This window comes from Nyctibius grandis, chromosome 3 (assembly GCF_013368605.1).
Source record: "Nyctibius grandis isolate bNycGra1 chromosome 3, bNycGra1.pri, whole genome shotgun sequence".
NCBI classification, from domain to species: domain Eukaryota; kingdom Metazoa; phylum Chordata; class Aves; order Nyctibiiformes; family Nyctibiidae; genus Nyctibius; species Nyctibius grandis.
In genome coordinates, this window is record NC_090660.1 from 10417217 (window position 1) to 10441241 (window position 24025).

General features: G+C 43.6%; 1 protein-coding gene across 2 annotated transcripts in view; it reads left to right on the forward strand.

The window, feature by feature from the left end:
• Positions 1–24025, forward strand: part of JARID2 (jumonji and AT-rich interaction domain containing 2) — a 233018-nt gene that overhangs the window by 150224 nt on the left and 58769 nt on the right. For both annotated transcript variants that reach the window (XM_068396444.1, XM_068396445.1), the window contains exon 4: positions 14864–15033. In XM_068396444.1, the coding sequence (XP_068252545.1) occupies positions 14864–15033 (170 nt within the window). The remainder of the gene's footprint in view (positions 1–14863; positions 15034–24025) is intronic.

The window sequence follows — 24025 nt, forward strand, 5'->3', positions numbered from 1 at the left end:
TATTTAATTAAATTGGGGCAATCTTGTGTTGCCAGCAAGGCCTCAGGAGAAGCATCTCTAGTTCTGCCTTTTGGCATTTTCTTCCCTTGGTAATGGTGTGATAAAAGACGCATTTATTTTATTTGTTGACTTTGTTGACTTAATTCTCACCTTCAAGCTATTAAGATTTCCTGTAGTGCTAAGGGCAGTCACTTATGCATCCCATTGTGGTTGCATTTGTTTGTTATTTTGAACAGTATCCCTAGTTACTGAACTCATAATTAATATAATTGAAAATAGAGAAAATACTCGGGGCTTTTATGAAATCCTCCACATACTTGTTTACCTGTGGCTCAGCGGTTGGCTGGGTATGAAAAGGGTTGCATTTTTGTCAGATTTCTGCAGTTTTCTAACCAGGCGTGTTGTCGGCCACATTGCTGTTCTCTCCTCAGTCGTCTGGTCCTTACGGGATTTCCATTTTATTTTCAGGTAACTTCCACTTTCCTGAACACACTGACGGCTCTTTGCACTCCCTCGCAATGTTTCACTTTCTTTATTGCTCCTGGCCTTATTGCTTGCTTTCTCTTATTGCTCAAGTGCTCTTTCCAATTTCACTTCTTTCCTTCTTCGGCGGGGTTTCGCGTGGCGTTTACACCAATTGCCTTTCAGATGCATGGCTTTTGAGAGCTAAATGAACTGGTGCCGAGAGTTCATCAAATGTTCACCGGCGGTCCCAGCTGAAGTAATTGCCAATTTCTTGCCGCTCCTGTGTGGGAGCTCTCTGCCACGGCCTGTTGCACGGCCATGTGGCAAATTGGCCTCAGGTCCTCATCCCTTTTAAACAGGTGCGGGTGCACGCACACACCGTTTTTTGTAGGGTTTTAATCTTTCTGCCTGCACTCCTTTGGTCAATGTCTAATTTCAGCCTGGGAAAGGGACAGGAAAGCAAAGTGATTTGTCTGAGGATTCACAGTAAATCAGTGACCAAATATTGGCTCAGGGCTGTCGAGGAGGAGAGGCGGCACTGGGTAGCACCACAGGGTTTTGAACCTTTTTGGACAGATTTACAAGATTCTGCTTAGTGAGGTGGGATTTCCTTGCTGAGGGGCCTCCTGTCCCCCAGAGCTGGAGCCGTAGGTGATGGGGCTGAGTGAACGCTACCAACAGGCTGTGGCAGAGGCAGTTTTACTCCAGTGGGGTTTGAGAGATGGGCACGGCCAGCTTAGCAATGGGCGGGAACCTCTCTCTTGAAAAATGCAGACCTGGGCAGAAGTTTAAGCTAAGGTGTGCAGTCTGTTACGGAGGATCAGGTTGCAAGTAAAAGCGCTAGGATGCAGCGAGGAGCAAGGTGTGCACTTGGGGCTGTCGCATTTGAGGCTCGGTGTCACAGTTCACATGTGAGACTAGGTGTCAGAGGTGTAGAGGTCAGAGGTGTAGAGCAGGCTGATGTGTGTGTAGGTACATATACAGCGGGAAGTACTTCAGTGCCAGGTTTAGTTTGTAATGCAATGCGGTACGAGGAAGGCATCTTGCTGCCTGTCACAGAACAGGTCACCAGCAGGTTAAAATGGCTGGAGGTGATCTCCTCTCTAAGTATGAAATGAATTCAGTATTAGAGTGTGTTTAGACTGATGGAGACACCTACTGAACATGATCCTAAGGTTGTTGCAAGCATGTATTCCTGAAAACTACAAGTGATCTGCTCTCCAGGCCATCCCTTCACTCTTGCTGTCAGGTGTCCCCTCAGGCTGGGCACTGGCTGGATGCAGCTGATCAGTGGCAGGTCAGGGCAGGGCAGCCACACTTCAGGGGCACTTCCAGAGGAGCCCAGTGTGAGCCAGTGTGCCAGTCACCGCCATGCAGGACACTTTGCCCGTGAGGCACCTAGATCAGCAAATGCTCAGCTTTCATGGAGCATCACTGTCAGTGTAGACAGCATCTGGAATACCACCCTCTCCTTCCTATTTTACACATTTGTAAGCTGGGGCTTTACTTATTATGGTACAGGGAAGAGTGGTGGGTAATCTGCTCATGGGGCAGAAATGCAGGAAATCAGACCTTTTCATTACTTAAGAAAGAAGAAGAAAATCCCAAGGTTATCGAGTAAACAAAATCCACCCAAATTTGTCTTCCTTGCTGCAAAGTCTTCATGGAGACTAGGCTCCTTGTTTCAAAAGGGTTGACAGCAAAGGGGACTACACTGGCATTGCTGCCAGGCACACTTTCTATTAAAATTTTACAGTTCAGTAACTAAGGTGTTTCTCAGTCAGCTTAGGGTGATCTTAATGCAAGCTGCTACTGGAAAAGGCAGTCCTGTTCTTCCCTCCCGTGAGTTCCTGCCACCTCTTTTGTGCCAACACCAGCACTTGTGTGCTTATGGAACCCAACCCAACAAAGAAAAATCAACCTATAAATTAATTTGCAGCTAGACTGAGTTCCTCAGCCAGCTGATTATGGGGTCTCAGGAGCTCTAGTGCTGGCATAAACAGGAACGTGTGGCTGGAGATGAAGGGAACAATATATATATACACGATACCTTTTTTCTGCAGCAGCCGTTGCCGAGATCAGTTTAAACCAAGCTCAGCCCCCTCATGTAGGGCAGAAAGATGCAGGTGAGGCACTGCAGTGGTTTGCTGCTCCAGAAGGGTATGGTCCCACACTCCCTTCGCCCTGCTCCTGCCTGGACAGTGCATTCCCATGCCTTCCTGGTCAGAGTCCCCAATGTTACAGTTCAGTAATTAATGTGTTTCTCAGGTTTGTCTGGCTTGTACCATCAACTGGCAGGCATCCTGCTGCTCACGTACCACCATATCCTAAGAGTAAAAGTAAGGAGGGTGTTAGGGAAGATGAAGCATTGATAAATCTCAATCTTCTGTGAACAAAGTCTTCTCTGTATTTTTGTCACTTCCCGGACAAATCTGTGGTGTGTACGCACAGTTTGTGTGTCTGATTACCTGGTACCAAAATGAGTTCGATATGCACCTTTTTACTAGAGTCTCCTGGGGAGCAGGGGGCATGACACACGCGGCAAGAAGCAAGATAGTATTGAATACTTACTACTGCAGGTAAAGAAAGAAAGTCTGCGGGGAAGGCTATAGATTGTGGTGGCACAGGAATTGTTACCATAGTTTCCATCCATATCATTAGTTCCCAACTACTTTATCTGGTATTGAGGAGGAACAGAAAGACAGTGTACTCTGGCAGTCCAGCCAGCCCCCTCTCATAGGATTTAGCACCCTCAAAGAAGAGGTGCGGGGTGAATGGCCCATTCCCTTTTCAGGCCAGTTTGACTGGTAGCAGGATGTGGCATGGCTTTGAAAGAAGGCATGACCAGAGTTACCAGGACAATTAACTGCATCTGCCTGATTGACTTGCAAGAATGGGCTGTTTGACTCCTGGGGAGGAAGCCTGGAGACGGTCGCCTTTGCTTCCAAGAGAAGCTTAATGCCAAAAATTACAATGATGTAGGAAAAGAGAAGAGACCAAAAAGTGGAGATAGCACCTGCTAAAGTTTGTCTTTTGTCTTCAGAATTATATAAGGATAGTATAGGTTTAATATAATCAAATATACTGATTTCCTCCCCACCCCCCCCCCCCCAATAGCTCATTTGTGTGTTTCTATTTAGTAATCCTTTTTGGCAAGATGGTGAATGGGACCGATGGGTGTTTGTGCAAAAGTAATCACTTTGCTGCTTATCAGACTAAAGTCTGTGCAGCAGACACAGGATGGTTTGTGTCTTTATTTTTTTTCCTCTCTGTGTGTCTAAACATCGTAGTTTTACAAGAGAAATGTTGAGTCCTTGGTAATAGCCAGGTGGTAGCGGAGCCTTCGAAAGGCCAGCCCCACGGGAAGTGCAGGTGTCTGGTTTCAGGTGTGGTTAAAATGCAGGCTGCAACCTCTGCAAGAGGTTAAAATGCCCACAACCTACTGACCGTGTGACTTTTATCACTTCCTGCCAGCAGGCGGAAAATTGTATTCAAATGGTAGGCACTAATGCACGACTTAATTGAACAGGAAGTTTTTCAGCCATTCAGATGATGGCTAAAATGATCCATACACTGTTACTTCTGACATCTCTGCCAGAAGTAATCATCTCTGGCTTTATGGCTAGTGGAAGTTGTTTTTAGGGTGAAGATGAAAGATTGCAAGAGTTGAGGAACGCATGTGTTTCTGAGATTGGAAAACAAGAATGAAATGATCTGTAAAATAACTTTTTTTTTTTTTTTTTAAAAAAGCTCAATTGCAGAGAAAAGGCTGCTCAAAGGGAAAAGAGAATTTTCCTTCAGTCGCACAGCTTTGATCTTACATCGTCTTGAGTTGTAGCAGTTGGTCAAATTACTAGGGAGGGAGCTGCTGATATGTTTGGTATTATTTGGCATATCACTCACCATTCAGTCTGAATCTGCAACTGTTTTGAAGAGCAATACAGAACAAAGGCCAGCACTGAATTTATCAGGAACCAGGGTTTCGGGTAGTGCCGGAGGGCGTCGCATGAGTAAGGAAGTGGGAAGCTCTGTCATCTGAACCATGCTGATTTTGTTTAATGTCTCCTGTTTGGGAACAGGGAAGTAAACGGGTTTTGCAGATGTCCCTCAGATGTCTGAGAATGCTGAAAATGATACTAGAAGAATATTGAAGTTGCACGGTGTGTTGTGCTAAAAGTAGCTTTGACTTCTCCGTAATTAAATACGGGGGGAACGCTCAAGTTTTATGAAAATGGGCAGGTTTTAACATTCTGTAGGCTCTCTTCCATAAGGTGGGAAATCTTTTTGTAGGGCCAAAAAGGCAAAATATCTGTGGTAGATAACAAGGTCCCCTGTTACATGTAATCCAATGCAGACAGAAGAATGGTGTGGCAGAGCAGGTGAAGCGAAAGGGGAGACCATTTTGCGCCCCCAGGCTTCCCCATGCTGGCTTTACTGAATATCAGAAAACTAGGAGGATTGCTTGGCTCTTCCACCTGCAGTGAGTCCAGGCAGCAGGACATTGCCAGTTCTTTGCCAGTAGGTGGAGGCCGTGCAAGTGAACTGGAAATTACATCTTCTTGCTGGTGTGGAAGGTGTTTGTTAGTCTGGAGTTCACCTTGTTTACCTTCAGCACATGGGACAGGGTTTAAGGTGAAAAAATTTATATTTTTGTGGTCTTCTCCTTGAAGAAGAGTTTTTCAGGGCATAATAATCACTCAGACATCTGCTAATGGTTATCAAAAAGAAAGCAAATGTGAACTAGTTCCTTTACTTTTTTCCTACTGGCATGGTTTTGCATTTTAATTTTCTGGCATGCAGTGATGCTCTTCTTTGTGCAATAGCATGGCATAAAATGGCAGGCATAGCCTAGAGTCACTCCTTGGTGATGTGCAGCTTCTAAAACTTGCTGGTATGGGGTGGTGGGTTTGGCTTGGGCTGAGAAGTAGGAGTCTTGGGTCACGCTCCCAGAAAAGAGGGGGAGCCCCCATTTCTGGATGCAGGAACCAGTAACCCAAGTCTCTATTTGCCGAGCGCTTCTGTAGGTATCTGTGCTCAGTTGTGCTGGGTAAGCAGCTCGTGGGGCACTCTGGTGAGGAGAACCAAGTAGCAGATGGAGATGAGAAACACTGCAGGAGAAGAATGACTCCAGAGTAAGTCGCAGAAGCAAACGACATGGGAGGGAGCGTGGGGAGGAGTCAGAAGCTGTGGAAGCTGATGGTACTGCTGAAATAAGTGCTCATCAAATGGCACTCAGTACTGGTCCGCACTAATGCGGTGACTCCCACTGTAGCTTAGTCACATAGAGTCAACTTGCCCGTCTTTTCTAGTATCCTAAGCTGTCTCCAGGGAGCAATCTCTGCAGCATGCGTAGCCTGATGAACAGCAAGGAGAGAGATGTATCCAGGACACAGTCCCCTCCAGAATGGACTGCGGCCATACATTCCTGTTTCTTGTCCCTTCTCGGTGGGGATGCTTTTGCGTTACTATGCATGTTTGTAGCTTGTGTGAGATATCTGAGCTCGCCCAATTGAATGCTGTTGGCTGTGATGGCAAAGGTGTCAGCAATACCCAAGACCTTGGGAGGAGCGTTGTAGGACCCACAGTGAAGTCTCTGCAGTGTTGTTGTTAGATTCCCATGTGAACTGATGAATTCGAAGGATTAGCCTGGGTGGCTTTATGCAGCCTGCAATGTGGTTACAGTGTAGACACAGCTGGAGTACAACCCATAGCAGTCAAAGGTTAAAGTACCTGTGCTCATGTTCTTAGACTAGAAATGAAGCTACTCCAAAATGGGAATTTTTAAGAACCATTGCAGGACAAAGGAAGGGTGGCACCACCTGTCTCCAATATTCAGAAGAATCTCTTCTGCCATCTATTGCCATGTACAGCTCAGCACGTGCATGTATGGAGGAGAAAAAATTCCTGTCCAGTATCAGGTGGGACAACCCTGGAGAAAGTGGATTTAAAAGAGCCATTGTCTTGCTGAAATAGATTGCCCAGATCCTACGCTTACAGAGGAATAAGCCTTTGGACCTGGATTTATGGACAGTCTGTAGGACAGTTGCTATAGTGTGATTGGATAACAAAGGCAGGTAACTGTAGGAAAACAGCTTCTCGGGAGCTTCATTCAGCTGCCATATCCTCATTTAGTCATGCTCCCACTGCTCCTTCTCCCTGGGCAGCAGCTCATAAACCCTCCTGTGCTTGCCACAGCCACCAGCACATGGGATGAGTGGAAGTGTTTTGAGTATTTGGTGGTAATTAATGTACTTAAATCTAAATCAGCCTTTCTGCAGCTGCTGAAGGCTGGGCTGGAAGCATTCCGGCATTGAGATGCTTGAAGGTAGCTGTGTGGTTTTGTGATTGTATTGTGCTGGAGTTGCGCCTTGGTAACTCGGGGTCCTGGTTTGTTCTGAACGTGATAAGAGAGCTTGCAACCCTGTGTACAGCGCTGCAGTGAGGCAAATTGCGTATGATGAGCATAGGCTGTTCCTGCATCGGGTCCAACTAAAACCAGTTGCAGCAGCAGGATGAGAGGAGACCCATGTTCCTGGAGAAGGGCTGCAAGCTTGACTAAGAACGTGTTCAGTTTTTTGGGTTGTTTCTTGTTCCTCTTTGCTTCTGTATATCCTGAGGTCTATGGAGGGGACTCAGGTTCACACTGGGAAATCCTACTGCTACTGTAGCATCAAAATTCCCTGGCCACCATGGATGTTTCAGGACAAAACCCAGGGCATTTGGTACCCAGTGTAATCATCCCTCTCAAGGTTATCTAGACCACTGAAACACCTGAACTGCCTGGATCTGTAGCTGAAATCTGAAAGCAGTGTTAGTTTTCTACAAATTCTTCCATACCATCTAGTATGGTCCTCAGCCTAGTAGGCAAGGTCTGCGTCTCTGTGTCATTGTGGCTGTGTGTATATGCGAGGTAGAGTGTATACAAGGCTCGTATATGGTGGCTGGAGTTGTCCAGTTTCTCCACAGTTAATGTGGTGGGGAGTGGTAAACAGCATCCAGCGGCTTTTAAGAAGTCCCACTTTGCCCAAGACTGTCTTGTATGTTGTTTTAACAGCCAGCTATTTCACTTAGTGGGTATAAGTATCTCTGCTGAACTGCATGAATGAAGTGAGGCAGTTTTGGAGACTGCAGATACCTTCTTGTGATCAGTGAGCATGGTTCAGGGAAAATAGGTTATTCCAGAATTAATGATAATTTGAGCAGTTTTTAGCAAACAAGTTTAAGTTGCCAGCTGTACTTTGAACTAGTTATTAAGCATACGGTTGGCTCAATTATCATTTATTAAATGTCATTCCCAATCACCTTTCCATTCTTTGCAGGAGAGGAGGTTCTCAGAAACCCACTGTTTCCCATTTAAAACAAACACAACAAAAAAAAGCCAAAGGAAGATGTGCATCCATTCATTGTGGCTAAAGTTTTAGAGCAAGAAGTGTTATTTATGGAAATGTGCCCTGTTAGGCTCAACGATCAAGGACTGAATGTAGATGGGCTTAGTATTTTACTTTGATTTGTTCACTTGAGAATTTAAGGCTGGTTTAAAATTGTGTTATTAATTTAGGCCCAATTTTAAATTTTTGGACGACAGAAGGTAAAGAGGATTGAGTGAATAAAGGGCTCAGTAAAAATAACTTCTGGAAAGTATTGTGTTCAACCCTACTGGAATGTTTTATTTACTGAAAATTAACCCAGATTCTTCTGATCAGATGACAGGATTAAGAATTACACTCTTACCTCATAATGCAGGTCTGGGTTGCGTCTTGGATTACGTGATCTTGCAAATCATTTTAAAGGAGTCGCATCTTAGAACGACTACATGCTTTGCACTGGTTACCTGCACTTGATGCATGGATGGGAGTGACCAGGTCTCGTACGCTCTAGTTCCTTCCTGGTACAAATAGGTGTGGAGACACAGATGGTGACTGAATCTCAATTTCCACTACTGCAAACTTGCTGGCAGTAGCGACTGAGCCAACAAGTTGTTGAAATGGGCAACAGATACCACTGATGCAGGCAGAAAATACTACGCCAGAAGCTTAGGGGGATGTGGGAGGGGAAATGCAGTTCAAAGGATTCCTTTGTACGCCTGTTTTCTGCTCTTGGTGTGATGCCGTTTATTCACCTGACACTGTGACTTGGGACACAGCAGTTGCAGTGGTATGTGGATGTGTACAGACAGAAACGCTGCCTAGTACCACCAGAGCTAACACTTGCACTCGAGTGTGCTCCAGGGAGAGCCAATAAGATCTCCTTGTATTCTGAGGGCAATTTTTTCCCCCTGTTTTTTTGCTTATCCAAGTAATGTTTACCCTCACAGCTGGGAAAAAAAATTGTCTGCATCAACACTACCAAAACTTAAACAACATGTTGGTTTGAATTCTGGAGCCCTGTTCTCATGATCCTGTAGAAGGTTACTATTTGGAGTGAATGTCTTGAGCTTGTTCTCAGGAGTGAAAGGGTGAAATACAGCTTAGCTGTGCTTCCCACTGGCGTGTGCGATAGTGATAAGGGTTTCCTGGTTGTCCCATGAAGAATGATACCTCCAGCACCAAGTTTTGCATGCTCACCGTGGGCTTGACTAGAAGTGCCCGTCACATGGTTGATTTTGTTTGAACTGGAAATTACACACTTGATAATCATCTGATCTGCAGCAGACGCCTGGCTATTAAAGCCTAAATTACTTTTTTTTTCTTTAATGAGGGCAGAACATATCTACAGCCTATCACTTTCAGATATGTTTACCTTAATAAACAAAGCTCCACACACAAACGAATCTTTGCATCCAGGCATGTTGTGCACTAGACCGAGTGTCATGTTGTACAGTGCAATTAAGCCGAATGTGTAAGTTGTGTATCAGCTCTGATGAGAACAAAAGGTGGCATGCTTTGAACCTGATGCAGATTGGGGTAGGGACAAGTAAAACTCAGAGATAACTATTTTACCAAGCCAGCAGTGTGTCATAGTAAGGAAATAAATAACCCAAGTACATGGCAGAGGGGAAACTATAATGATGTTAACATAGAGTGGTCAGCGCAAAAGCAAAAATCAGTGAGGTAGAGCGCCCATCCGTGCCAGAGCCCTCCATGTAATGGGTGCTAGTGGCTGGTGGAAGGATAGCCATAATGCTCGACTCTGTGTGTAGCTCTATGGGATGGTCAGGTTGAGACAGCATACGGGAAAGGTCCCACAGGACTTAGCTCAGCTGTATACGTGCAAGGACAAACCACTGAATGGAAAAAAGTAAATATACCCTGCACTGAATATCTGCTGCCCAGACTGAGAGGCGTAATACTGAAAGAGATCCGGGAACTGCAAAGTCTAACTGAGCAATAACAAGAAACGCAAGCTCTCCCTCTTTAAAGATGTGTTTTGATAGAGGATAGTTCCTCAACAGCTAGCCTTAAATCAGGCAGTAAGCGAGTCTGTATTCCTAACTATCTACGCAGTGTTTGGTCAAAACTAATACCAGCTCATCACTGCTAGTTAGTAGTAGAGGTTTTAATGTGATAAAAGTAAATATCTACAAATACCTACATTGCAGTTTCTCAGGAGGAGAAGTGACAAAAGCAAAGTAACCAAAGAGCAACACTGCTTTTAGAAAGACAGAGGCGTAGATTCCTTCGCTTTAGTTTGCAGGCTGCTTGCTAGCAGCTCAGAAAGTGAGAAACACACTGCATTGAAAATGGAAATGGGAATTAATCATGAAACAGTGGCACTCAAGCAGCTAGTTAAGCCACGGTTCGTATAGGGTTTGGAAATCTAACTCTAGTGGTGCTGTTATAAAGAAGAAGGACAAACATCAGGCAACAGAAAAGCAGGAAACAACGAAGGCAAAAGTGAAGTTCAAGGAGTAAGTGAAAGGTTGTGAAACCAAACAGCAAGTAAATATTGTAGTATGTGACAAGCAGGAAGTTTTGTGAAAACCTGCAGATCAGTGGAGATTAGAGAACGTTTGAAAAAGTTTGTTTTGCAAATCTCTTCCCAGTTGAGATGCTTAGGTATGAGGACAGCCTCTCAACCCCGGAATTTGTTGTAAATAGATTAGAATGAATACATATATGTTATCAATTCAGTTGTCCATGTTGTTCTTTTGTGTATATTTTATAGTACTTATGCTTTGCTTTCACTTCGGAGTTACCGAGTAATAAACTGAAAGTATTTAGAGTTTTGTACCAATGTACAATTAAATCTCATGTACTGATAATTTAATACTTGCTTTGTAGCTAACGCAGCGTGCGCTGTTATCTAAAGTATTAATGTTTACTAAATTCAACACAGACTGGTGTTACTAGCCTGAGCTTTGCTTTGCAAAGAAAAGACCGCCTTTGTGTAGTAGGTGTTTTCTTCCCAAACGTTTCCTTTTCTACAAGCTAAAGGAATGGTGCTAGGATATTCTATTTTAAAAGACATTTCTGAGGCGTTTTTAGTTAACATAAACTGTAGTGTTTTGATTCTAAAGAATGCAATTTGCTTAAAATATTCAACTAAAAATAAATTCCAGTCTAGAAAAGCCTCAAAAAGTATATTTTGCGTTGGAGAGAAATGTTTTCCAGCCTAGTCTGAGTTTGTACACTTGGAGTATTTTTGTTGTGGAGTTTTAGTCTCTGGCTGTAATTTGCTTTCTCGGAGCTAAACAACTGGTTCAGTAGAAAAGTGTTCCAAAAGGAGGTGGGGCTTCCTTAGGCTGAGGCTTTTTTGAGCTTCGTGTCATAGGTAGGTTTTTAAAATCTCTCAAAAGCACTAGAAGAAAAATAACCTTCCGTTGAGAGAAGGGGAATTACTATTTATTTTTAAATAATCCAGATATTTCTGGCTGTGTGTTGGGTGTTTGTGTGATATTTCGATGTGGTATTGTTTTGAGTTCTTCCCTCATCCTTTTCCTTCTTGCAGAGTTTTTTCTGTTTGCATATTTGCAAGTGTTACGTAGCGTACACCTTTTCAATGAGGACAGCGAGCAATTTATTTTGAGGATGCAAACAGGGGTTTTGTTGTTCTTTTTTCCCACTTGTGCCAGTCTGTCTCCTGTTGCCAAATGCACGCTAAACAGGTCATTCCAGCAGAAATCATTGCATTAACAAGCAAAGAGCGAAGCCACACTGGTGGTGTTACGCGTTTATCACACACAAAATGTCTTTCTGAGCACTTTTAGCGCTTCCTTACCTATTCTGCCTGGCTCAGAAGTGGTGTGTGAGTGAGTACAACAGGCTGCTACGCTTGATCTGATGTAACCATAGTGGAGGGGAGTACCTCCTTCTTTGGCAGCAGCTTCACGCTTGTATTGGATTAAGTGTAATGTGAAACCATACCCGAAATAATTGTTTTTATGCTTCTAGAGGTTTTCATGGGGACATATGAGGTTATTAAATGCATACGCTCCTTCACAAGGAAACAGTTTTAAGTTGTTGCCCGTGTTTTGAAATGTGTATCTTTTTTCTTTGCCTGCCCACCTTTGAAACTGGTCACTGTTACGCGAATCTGGAGCAAAGACTGTTTAAAAGCTTGGCTTTTGTTTCCTAACCTCTGTGCCTCATCCTAATATATTGCAGCTACAGAATAGCTTGTTTCTTGCTCACGGTTCACTCTGTACACCATCAGGCATTGAAGTAGAAACCCATGGAGCATGTGGCTGTCCATGCAAAGGAAGGTAGCTGTTGCAGAAACCTAAAGGATGCTGCAGTCACAAAAATATGCCTTCATTTACTAGTGTTCATAAATCAAATTGGTGATGCTTACACCCTGTAACTGCTTAAGGTTTTAATAAAAAATGGGTATTTTGTAAGGAGCAGGCCTGTTTTTGTGGCTCTGGTGAGTTCAAACCAAGGAGGAGGAAGTATAGCAAACATCAACAGAGGTGTGACAGAAGAAGCATCTCAGACACATCTGACCATATAGCAACAAGTCTCTGCAGCCTCCCTGGGGAAGTGGCAGAAGTTCACGGTCATAGCCTGAAGCTGGGTTGGGGGAGGTCTGGCATTTTCACTGTCCTCACTGAAGTGAAGGGCCCCTGCGGGAGTGTGGTGGGTAGTGAAGAGCCGGTGATGCTGCCAGGCCAGGCTGCGGGCCCTGTGGGAAGCGAGCAAGCAAAACGAGTGAGGAATTGTTTGTACTGGGGAAGGACGGCTAGCAAAGAGTGTATTTTCGAAGACAGACTGAACCAAAAGTACTTTCAGTTCACTAATTCATTTCATGTCTATGCCGAATTTACGAGTCATTCTCTAATCCTCTTTCAGTGCTCTAGGGACCGATAATAGGGATGCTGCAAACAGCCCTGTCTGATCCTTGCTGCAAATGGTTAATTTTGAACCATGAAACAGGCGTAACCTTTACTTTTTGGGGTGGTGGTGGTTCTGGAGTCCTCACTGCTTATCTTTGATCATGTGAGATTTGAGCTGGTAGTTTCAGAGCTGTGGTGAGTGGGTGTTTTTAACAGCTAAGCTGGGGAAGGAGATCGATGGGGAAAAATCGCTGTGCAGGTGAGAGCAGCAGGCAGGGTTGCTTGCTAACCTTTGTAGTCTGTTTTTTGGCGAGAGAGCGTACATTTTGTGCAGAACAGAAGCCAGCACAAAGTGGTTTTCTCTGGCTGCATGTGTGGTTTTGGTGATAGAAATGTAGTTGCTTGAAATTAAAATCCCATTCATCCTGTGCGGGAGTCCTCCATCTGCTTGAAGGAATAGAGCTGAGTAATTTTGGGGATATACAGGCAGATCTATACAAGACCTTCATGGTGGAAAGATAATCGTTCATAGATACGAGGAAATATACGTGTTCAATCGTCTTTTAGTTCCAGTTCAGAAATTATAAGCACCATGATAAAAAAATTATAAACACCATGCTATATTTGCCATTAAGGAGATGAAAATAAGCAGTAAGAATGGCTGGTGTGTTTGGTTGTTTGGCGGGGTGGGAGTTGGATAGTGAGGACATGGACAATTTTATGTGGAGATTAGGGAGAAAATTGCTGATGCTACTTTTGTTCTCTGTTGTCATTAGGAGACATGTGTATATGTATCCAAACATTGCTGGGATTTTCAGATTTTTTTTTTTCTATTTTAGCCACAAAATTGCAGAAGTTTAAAATACGGTAACAAACCTCTTCTTGCCAAACTATTTAAGTTTAATATCCATGAAAAAGAAGAGGTTTGCCAATTACGTGTTTCATCCACGCTGAACGATAACTGTGCTTTCCTTAAGTCATAACAGTCAAGCCTGCTGCAGAGTGACAAGACCTGGCTTTTCCTTCAGTGTTATTTGATAACGTGTTTCAGTTCGACATTATGTAAATACTCTGCTATTAAGCAAGAAAATGACATAAAATTGCATCCTTTCTCAATGAGGTTTTAAGTTCTTTCAGTAGCTTCTCTCCTTTTTGAAGCTGTAATAAAGATCATAATTAGAATCCCAGTTGCTTAAGTGAGAAATTAGCATGTTCTTAAATGCTGAGCCGAGTCAGGTTCCCGGCGAGACCCCCTTCGGGTATCTGTCCTGCCCCAAAGCGCTTTCCCTAATACCAATTTGCGTTCTAGATGTATTAGAAAATCATATTCATTGCCGCCTAGCAGTTAATCAGAGCCTTCAGATAGGCTTGAAATAATTTGCAGCCTGACTGCCAAAACCACCTGCATCTGTTCATTTCCTACAGCTGTACTCAGGCGCGCTTGAAAACTTACCGGAGAGTGTCGGTCTATCGCCCAGTACCAGGACTGAGACAAATTCACTCCATGCTTGTCCTTCGTTCTTACAAATTTGTCTCAAATGCTACTTAACCCCACCCTGAACCTCCTTGCTCACTGTCTTCTAGGCTGTGGCCAAGGGAACAAAAATCTAATGGCTTTTACCTGATATTTTCCCTGTCAAAAGTATCTTTCCCTAAAGGTTTTGGTTTGTTTTTGTAGAACTGGGCACTGACATAGATACATTATCTATTAATATATATTTTACCATGTAAATAAGATTCTAGCAGATTGGAATAAATTAAAAACTTAATGGGGCTAAAATGAACCTCATTTGTAAATTAATTAAAAACAAGAAGCAAAGAACACTAACACTTAGAAAAAAAAGACTTTTTCATGGTGCAAAGTACAGATTTAATTTCCAAATAAGTGAATGGTAAACTGTAATTGTATGATGTGCAAGAAAATACTTGGAACATATGAAATAGTAGTCACAGATTTTTATAGTCAAGATGTTCCCTTTCTGGTTTTCCAAATTGTCACAGAAGATACCAAAGGGTAAAGCAAATAAAATACTGTCTTCGCAATTGATGCAGGTAGGGGTATGATATTGGTGGCAAGTGGATTCAGATCTCTCTCTTTTTTTTTTTTTAAACAGTGATTTTCTATGTTCTGATGTGTATCCTGTGAGTTCTGCCTAACGTGCTTCTGATACGCTCTTGTTTCCACAGGCCAAGGCTGCAAGCACAAAGGAAGTTTGCTCAGTCCCAGCCAAACAGTCCCAGCACAACTCCAATAAAGATAGTGGAGCCGTTGTTACCCCCTCCCGCCACTCAGATTTCTGACCTCTCCAAAAGGAAGCCCAAGACAGAAGATTTTCTCACTTTCCTCTGTCTTCGAGGTAGGAGTCGCACAACAGCCTAGGGGTACAGTCTCATTCAAAGAACAAGCCTTAGCACTGCACACTGAGCAGCAGCTAGACAAATGTACTGGTGCTACACTTGAATGTATTGTGTGCGTTTCAACTCTCAGCAATTTGACTGTATCTGCAGCAGGAGCATTCGAGTTCATGGTTGTGAAGACCATAAAATGAGGCCAGTAATAGTGCAAAAGGAAATTTCTTTTATGCTTAGCACTCTGTTATCCTGAATGGGTTTTTGTCTAGCTCTCTTAAGTCCTCCCCATCCTCCTTTGTTTTGTCTGGCTATAAACTGAAGAAGTGCTTAGCTTGCCTGAGTACTTGTTCCTGCAAGAGGAGAAATCTTGTTGGAAATCCCCCTTCTTTACCTACTTACTGTCCTTTATTGTTCAATCTGAGCGAGGCTTTTCTTCTGATGGTGAGTGGAGGGGTTGCCGTGGTTCTTAGATGGCCCTGGTGGTAATTAAAACAGGTGAGCTTCTCCACTCTGCAGCCCAAGTGCAGACGAGGCATTTGAAGTTGTACAGCGAGATACCTGAATTATCTCACAGTAACAGGTGCCTGAGCCTGGCTGGAGCTGTATGATGTGTGTCTGGGATCATTGGTGTGTGTCTGCGAGCGTGCATGTCAGACTCAGGGACCTTAGCGTGAGATGCAGCTGACAGTCCAGATTGAGTTAAAGAAGGAGACCCTACCTGAGTGGTCATTTGTCTTGGGACTTTCCATGGCCCTGTGTCCCAAATCATGTACTGAAGATAGCATCTTTCAGTTTAATCTTCCAGTTGTCATATTAGCTCTCATGGTATGTTTCTCTTTTGGCAGGTGTTCCCCCTGTCCCCTTAGCTAGTCACTGCTCCATCCTTGATGTGCTGGAGCGATGCCTCTTGCTGTTGTTTTGTCCAATTACCTGCTGAAAGGATGTGCATTTGTTACAGATAGGACTTGTCTGCAAAAGTCTTAATCTAGTGAACTAAATTCTTCAAAGCTTGTGTTTGAGTTCCCCTTTCCAGTTCTGAGGTCTCCATTGCATCTGTGAGCAGCACTGGTGAACACCACCTGTAGCTTCCCCCTGAGGCTTTCTCACCTTAATGCAGCATGGTTTGATTTCTTTTTTTCTTCTCTTCTGTGAGATTTTAGGCTAGTGGTGGCTTTAGACTGGTTGCTAATATATCTGCCTTGACTCTCGTCCAATATGGAGCCTCCACCCTGTTGGGACTTCGAGTAAAGCGGGTGGGTGGAGGGGATGGAGGGGGGTGGTTTGCTAGCTTTTGTGTTTGCTTAAAGGGTTGCGAGGAGCAGAAACTAATGGAGTTTAAAGTGGCATCATAGTCCTCTGAAATTTAATCTGTGGAAATGTATTTCTAATTTAGTCTTCTGTGAGGTTGATCAGTCTGTTGGCAGCATGTCACTGCTGTGATCTGGGCCAACTGCCACAGTTGTTGGTGGGAAAATTCAGATGGTGGGGGGGGGGGCTGTGTGTATGTGTGTGAGCACACATGGCTGTATTCACACTTATTTCCACTGCTTGCTAACTAAGCATGTGTTATTTATAGCTTTGAAGGCACTTGCACTTAAAGAAAGTCAACCTGTGTGGGGATGTGACTTATCTCCATTTTTATTTCCTATTGTCTCTTAGCGTTCTGCTTTAACAATGCAAATGGGAAGCACGAGTACGTTTGTCCTATTCCAGTGCTTCATTCAGACTTTTTATTTTAATCAGTGGCTGTTTAGCTCTTGCACCTGTAATTTTCTTCTTTGTTATTCATCTGTAGAATAATTGATGTTTTGTACTGTCAATTAAGAACTTGCAATTCATTCCTAATTTCTTCACTGTGCAGGAATACTCGTATATTTCAGACAACACGTGCGTTCAGACGGCAAGATCCCAATTACAATTATATTAAAAACCACGAGGGAAAATCTGCTCTGAGTGCCACACATGGCATGTTCTTGGTCTGCTTAAACAGGCTGAAGAAAAGCAGAAAGGGGAAGCTGTCAGCTTTCTGTTTCAGCACCTCCACAAGCTTATTGCTCCATCACCCCTGTATAAAGCCTGAAAAGAGACAGTAAAAACAGGGGGAGAAATCTTCTTGGACATCTGCTACCTGGATGTGTTTCTGTAGAGGAGCAGGAGGGCAGCTGTAGCTTGGAGAGAGAGGGAGTGTGGTTGTTGAGATTGCTATTAGCATGGTTCTGGCTTCGATGTGTGAACTGTTGTGTCCTTCAGGAGGCCCTGGCTGCCTGAGATTGTGCCTGTTAGGTCCCTCGGGCAATTTAGCTCCAGGTGGTGGTCTTTCTTGATGTGCCTGTTGGAAAAAAGGAGGTGGAAGCTGGTTCTTAATATGCTTGCAGGGAGTTCGTGTAGAAGCCTGCTGACATCCAGCTCCAGAAAGGTCCCACAAAGTGGCCTTCCAGGGTGCTGGCAGGCTTAGTTTGGTGTTGCTCTTCTGGTGGTACCTGGTGAGCCTGGAGAGGAAGAGCCAGCAGCTTACTTAAACCCGATGTAGGGAAGACTCGTGATTTTTTTGGAAGGGGTTTGTTTTGGTTTTGAACCTCTCTGCTATTATTTATTCAAGTATTGAGGGATTCAAAATTGCTTGCATGGTGGGACATGTGGTTTTTCTGATTGCTGTCCAGATATGTCTGTCCAGCCCTGGCAGTTTGCACTTTCATAACAAAATGCGACAAACAATTACATGGAAATAAGCGCTTTAAAAGCTGTTTAGTAGTAAGGGTACTAGTGATATGATCCACGACAGTACATCCCTATGTTTGTGTGTGTGTCTTTGTGTGGTTTTTGGTTGTTGTTGGTTTGTTTTGGGTGTTTGTTTTTTTTTTTCTTTAAATTTTTTTTTAGTTAGGACTCTCTTAGGTCCTACTCCTTCAAAATGCTCTGATGATATAGTCATCATAGAATCGTTTTGGTTGGAAAGGACCTTTAAGATCATCGAGTCCAACCCCTGCATTCATGGTCAATGCTTTCCTTTGGCAAGGGAGTCTTCTTCAAGACCAGTGTGAATTCCACCCCTTATTCCATACCATTCACGTCATACTCAGATCACCACTACCTTTTCATTTTCAAATATATATACACATATCACTAGTTTATGATTCATCTTTATGCAAAAAGTTCATCAAGTTCATTTAGTTCAGGATTGTGGGTTTCCATCTGGCTAGCAGTCTCTCAGGGCAGGAGAGATGGCATGAGTTTTGTCACGGTTCATGCCCACGGGTTGCAGGTTCAAAATGTCAGTCTCGAGGAGGTTACTGGATGCCACTTGCAGCTAGCTCCGGTCTCATCACCACTGTCTTAACCTGAAAGACACTTATACAGCAACAACATAGAGTTCAGAATTAAGTAGTCTCACCCAGAATGAGGTCACCTTCAGGGACACATCGGACTTCACCATCTTGCAACATCACCCACCAAGTACATCCAGGTCCCTGAGCAAAAGCAATCCCACGAATGGGTTTACCTTTGCCCGTTGCAGGAAGAATCCAGACAGTTTTTCCCAGCAGATTTCTTTCATGCACCACAGGGACTTTATCTACTTCTACTGTATGTAGAAGGTCTGACTGAGCAGGGCCAGCTCGATTGATAGATCCCCTGGTGTTAACTAGCCAGGTAGCTTGTGCCAGATGTTTATCCCAGTTTTTAAAGCTTCCACTCCCCATTGCTTTCAGGGTAGTTTTTAACAGCCCATTATACCGTTCAATTTTCCCAGAGGCTGGTGCATGATAGGGGATGTGATATACCCATTCGATGCCATGCTCTTTGGCCCAGTTGTCTATGAGACTGTTTTTGAAATGAGTCCCATTGTCCGACTCAATTCTCTCTGGTGTGCCGTGTCGCCACAAGATTTGCTTTTCGAGGCCCAGAATAGTGTTCCGGGCAGTGGTGTGGGGCACAGAGTATGTTTCCAGCCATCCGGTGGTTGCCTCCACCATGGTAAGCACATAACGTTTACCCTGGCGGGTCTGAGGGAGTGTGATGTAGTCAATTTGCCAGGCCTCCCCATATTTATATTTCAACCACCGCCCCCCATACCACAAAGGTTTTAACCGTTTGGCTTGCTTAATTGCGGCGCATGTTTCACAATCATGGATAACCTATGCAAGAGAGTCCATGGTTAAGTCCACCCCTCGGTCACGAGCCCATCTGTATGTTGCATCTCTCCCTTGATGACCTGAAGTGTCATGAGCCCACCGAGCTAAAAATAGTTCACCTTTATGTTCCCAGTCCAAATCTATTTGGAACGCTTTAGCAGCTTGATCCGCTTGTTGGTTGTTTCAATGTTCCTCAGTTGCCCGACTTTTAGGTACGTGAGCATCTACATGACGTACCTTCACGACTAGTTTCTCTAGCCGAGTAGCAATATCTTGCCACAGTTCAGCAGCCCAAATAGGTTTACCTTTGCGCTGCCAGTTGCTTCGCTTCCACTGCTTTAACCACCCCCACAAGGCATTTGCTACCATCCATGAGTCAGTATAAAGATACAGCCTTGGCCACTTTTCTCGTTCAGCAATGTCTGAAGCCAGCTGGATGGCTTTTACCTCTGTGAATTGACTTGATTCACCTTGTCCTTCTGTGGCTTCTGTGACTCGTCGTATGGGACTCCATACAGCAGCTTTCCACTTCCGATGCTTTCCTACAAGACGGCAGGATCCATCGGTGAACAGGGCATACTGCTTCTCATCCTCTGGTAATTCATTATATGGTGGGGCTTCTTCAGCACGTGTCACCTCCTTTTCTGGTGGCATTCCGAAGTCTTTGCCTTCTGGCCAGTCCGTGATCACTTCTAAGATTCCTGGGCGATTAGGGTTTCCTATTCGAGCCCTCTGTGTAATTAATGCAATCCATTTACTCCATGTAGCATCAGTTGCATGATGAGTAGTAGGAACCTTACCCTTGAACATCCAGCCTAGTACTGGTAATCGAGGTGCCAGGAGAAGTTGTGCTTCAGTACCAATTACCTCTGAAGCAGCTCTAACTCCTTCATATGCTGTAGAAGTTCACTCTTCAGTACTCTGGGGGGTTTATTTTAAGTGGCAGCAGCTGAATTCTGCGAGTGATGGAGCAGTACTATCATGCGACAACGTGGAAGAAAGGCCGCTGACGTGTGTAAGGTCCTATATTTAGGAAAAGGAGTCCCATATACCTGGCCTCCTTCTATGTTTCAGAATACCTAATGATTCAAATCACTTTTATTTATTTTTTTTTTAAGCGTCCTGTAATTTCAAAGGGAGTTAATTTAACCAAGATGACCTGCTTGGTTTCATTATCCACAATACTAAGGGCTTCAGATGTATTTTTAATTAGTTTGTTTTTTGAACCCTTGATTTGATAATACAATGTACTAATTACTTCTTAAAAGGTAAATGGAGCAGAATGAAAAAGCTGTAACAGTTGATGAATATCTGAGCACCCTGGAATATACCTCACTGACCAGACTTGACAAGGCTCCCCTGCTTTCTGTAAAAAAAAAATTTTTTTTTTTTTAAATTGTGACCTAGAATTTCCAACACAAGAAAGAAGGGAATAGTGCAGATATCTCTGAAGTGTTTGTCTGCAGTGTTCTTATCTTTAAATAGCTTCTTTGAAGGAGCCCGTATGCCCTTTGCCAGAGGCATAATTAATATCTTTCCGCAGCGCGTGTAGATATGAGTGTGTCATCTCCGTGCAGTTGTACAGCGGCTTTCACTTTTACTGTAATTTCTGCCTCTGATCAAATTTTTCTTACTAGCTTCTGTTACAGTGCATTTATGTTACCTTTACTCTCCATAATTATTTACAGGTTAAAAATATTTTAAGTGGAATAATGTAGGGCTAAAGGGGGAATAAGAAACAACTCCCTGTGAGCAGTGGATCTTTGGCAAAAGGTGATAACAGGAAGGCTGTGATTAGGAGCCTACATTTTAAGAAGTTTTCCCAGGATCAATTTTCTAATTAAGCCGGGCCGCTGGGAATTACATGCTGGAGAATTTCAGGGATTCCTAAATAAAGATGGTTTAATTGAGATCTCACAAATTGAGTTTTCAGGCTCTTCTAACAACTGTTCTGCGAAACGTGTGACTGTTCATTTTCTTTGAGTACTGTGATGACTTAACGATACAATGATTTCTTACAACTGGGCAAAACCAAAACAGAAAATCTCCCTACAGCATGTTTGTCCAAACTTCAGTAACTTCTAAATCTCAGTGCCACGGTTCTCTTGCAGTTTGCTCCTAAACAGGCTTTTTGTTTTTAAACACCTTGTTTAGCTGGTAGGCTCAGGGGACTTTGATCCCAGTCTTCTCTTTCATGTCTTAATAGGAGGTATTGTATTGTCTGTGCCAGTAGATACCTGCAGAAATTTTCCATTACACCAGGAGAGGCCCCAAAACCAAAACCTTGTCAGCTCTTATTTTTGGGCATGTTAGAAAATGACCATTAACTTGCATAGCTTTTAACAAGGCAGAAGGTAGGCTTGCCTGGTAATTCAGTGTCAGTAGGTACACTGGCCTTTATGAGAGCCAGTGACTGCGTCAATCACAATCTTGAAGTCCCGGCCTTCCAAGGGAGCACGTTGCCACCTTGGAGACTTGCTCACTAGATCATAGTAAGCATATTAAATAGCACAGCAACTTGATTAGGCTGGAAGCAAAGCAGTGAAATGCTGACACTGTCCAAAAATGTGAGCTGCTTTGCAGTCTAGGTTATTTTTTATAATTCCAAAATAATATTAAAACATGAAGATTTATGATAATTTCTTTAAAATACTGGCGGAAGACTTTTTCTCAATTTTGTTGTTAAATCATTTGATGTTTAAGACTGAAATTTTAGGATGGATTGAAACCACAAGAATAAACTTTGGGGTGTAGAATCTTAATCACACAAACCGTTTAATAAAAATAAGTTTGCATTTAGCAACTGTAATCTCACAATTTTGAAATTCTCTTTCAAAGTCAGGAGTAACATTGAAGTGTAAAAGAAGAGGTGTATCTCATACATGCAACCATTTAGTCCACCTGTTGGAGTATGCTACTCTGGGCTGGTAACTCACTCCCACAGTGGTTTAGGATAAGAGTAATTTAATCAGTGTTGGCAGGGAGAAGTGGATATGTGGGCTCACGGTGGAAGGCATGAGAGCCTGGCGACCAACACTGTGGCATTATTCCTTCCCAGGGGATGCGAGTGCTGCTGGAGGGCCATCCCTCCAGGCGTGCAGTGGAGGGTGCATCTTCACATCAGCTTGTGCCTACTAGGAGATTTAAGAGGTTGCAAGAGCTACTGAATGCAAGAGAGGAGTAGCATGTGTATAGTAGTGCAGCTGAATCAAAGTTTTACCCTGAGCTTCCTGTTTTGGGGCCCCTTTCTGATGTTAATGATTCCAATATCTACCCCTGCAAAAAGCCACAGGATGAAATTAGCTCGCTGAAACGGGAGACTAATCTTGTGGTTCAGCCTTTGTATTTGCCACAGACTGTCTCTGAGTCCCTCGGTGAGCTGCTTAGTTTTTCTGTAAAACGAGGAGAAATATCTAACTCTGTATGTCGGTATTGACGTAGCTGGATGTTGATTGTGGATGTTCTACCGGCATAAAATCCGAGTGCTCTGATGGCAGCAGCAGTGCGTCAAAACCTCAGTGCCCACAGTTTTTGGCACCCAGGTGGGCAACATAAAGTATTCTGGTGAAGGCAGTTCCTGCCCTTCCTCCCAACCAGAAACCTGTGAGCCTCCTTCTGTAACCTGTGAACCTACTGTAGGTTCAGTGCTCCCCGAAAGACTTATTTTGTGCTAGGAATGGGGCTCAGGATCTCTTGGGTGTGAAACACAGCCTGGTAGCCATCTGGGAATGGCAGCACTGTGGCTTGGGATTTGCAGACTTGTCTTGTTCATGGTGGAGAGGAATATAAAGTCGGGGGTTGAAGTGTATGTGGGAAGGGTTGGTTTTGATGTTTGCCTCTGAATCTAGCCAGGTTAGTGGAGGTAAACTGCTTTGAGATTGTCAGGTATGAATTGTAGATGTACTATACTTGTTTTTTTTAAATATTCAGTAGTCTGTTACACTGGTGAGTGTTTTGTTGACTTTGGAAAGTGAACCTTATATTTTTTTTTTCTGAAGATTCACACATTTCCCCACCCGTACTCCGTTTCCCTAAAAAAGGAACAATTTTCTTTGGCTTTTTTGTTTTAGCTCTACTGCTTTGAAGAATGGACCGAGAATAAAATGGATTTTATGTCACTGCACAAGCCGATAGGTTAGCCATAACACTAAGCATCTTGTGATTCATACAATGGCAGAAGAAGGGAGAGTTTGAGCGTTGGTGTGTTTATGAGCTGTTTGGTTTCTGTCCTTGGGATGGCCTTTTCCTCCCTTTTGCTCAGGCACCAGGGAGCTCTCTCTGGGACTGTTCCTGCAGGTGGAGTCAGACAAGTGAGATACAATTGCTCTTTTCTATAGAGTTTATGCAGTTCATTCTCTCTTAGCCTTGCTCTGTAAAACAGCCATAAAGTGCGGGCATAAATTACATTTATTCGCACTTCAGGGACTTGGCACTGTCCTGCCAAAACGTAATAAGTAGGACATATAATAAATGAGAAGCAGACCCTAAATTTTAAGCATTGAGATGCCAGTACATCAGGAGCATTTGGGAGGCAAGGTTTTTCCACCTGCATACAGCCCCAAAATGGGGCCGTGTGTCAGAGGAGAAGCCAAACCTCTGGACACTGCTCGTTATAGGGCTTGGCATGCCGCATGTTTATCAGGGCAGGCTTAAGTGCCGCATACCTTGACCTGCCTTGTGCTTAAATCATTCTGATGTCTTAAATCGTTTTAAGATTTTTCCAAAGCACATCTGGGTTATGTTTAATTGTTAGGAGGGGGGAAAAAAAAAGAGAGGAGCTAGAGGGGGAGTCGGTGTAAATAATTCATGGAGAAGAATCCTCCAATTTTGCAGAAACCACAGCCCAAATTACAGAGAAGGCTCTTGG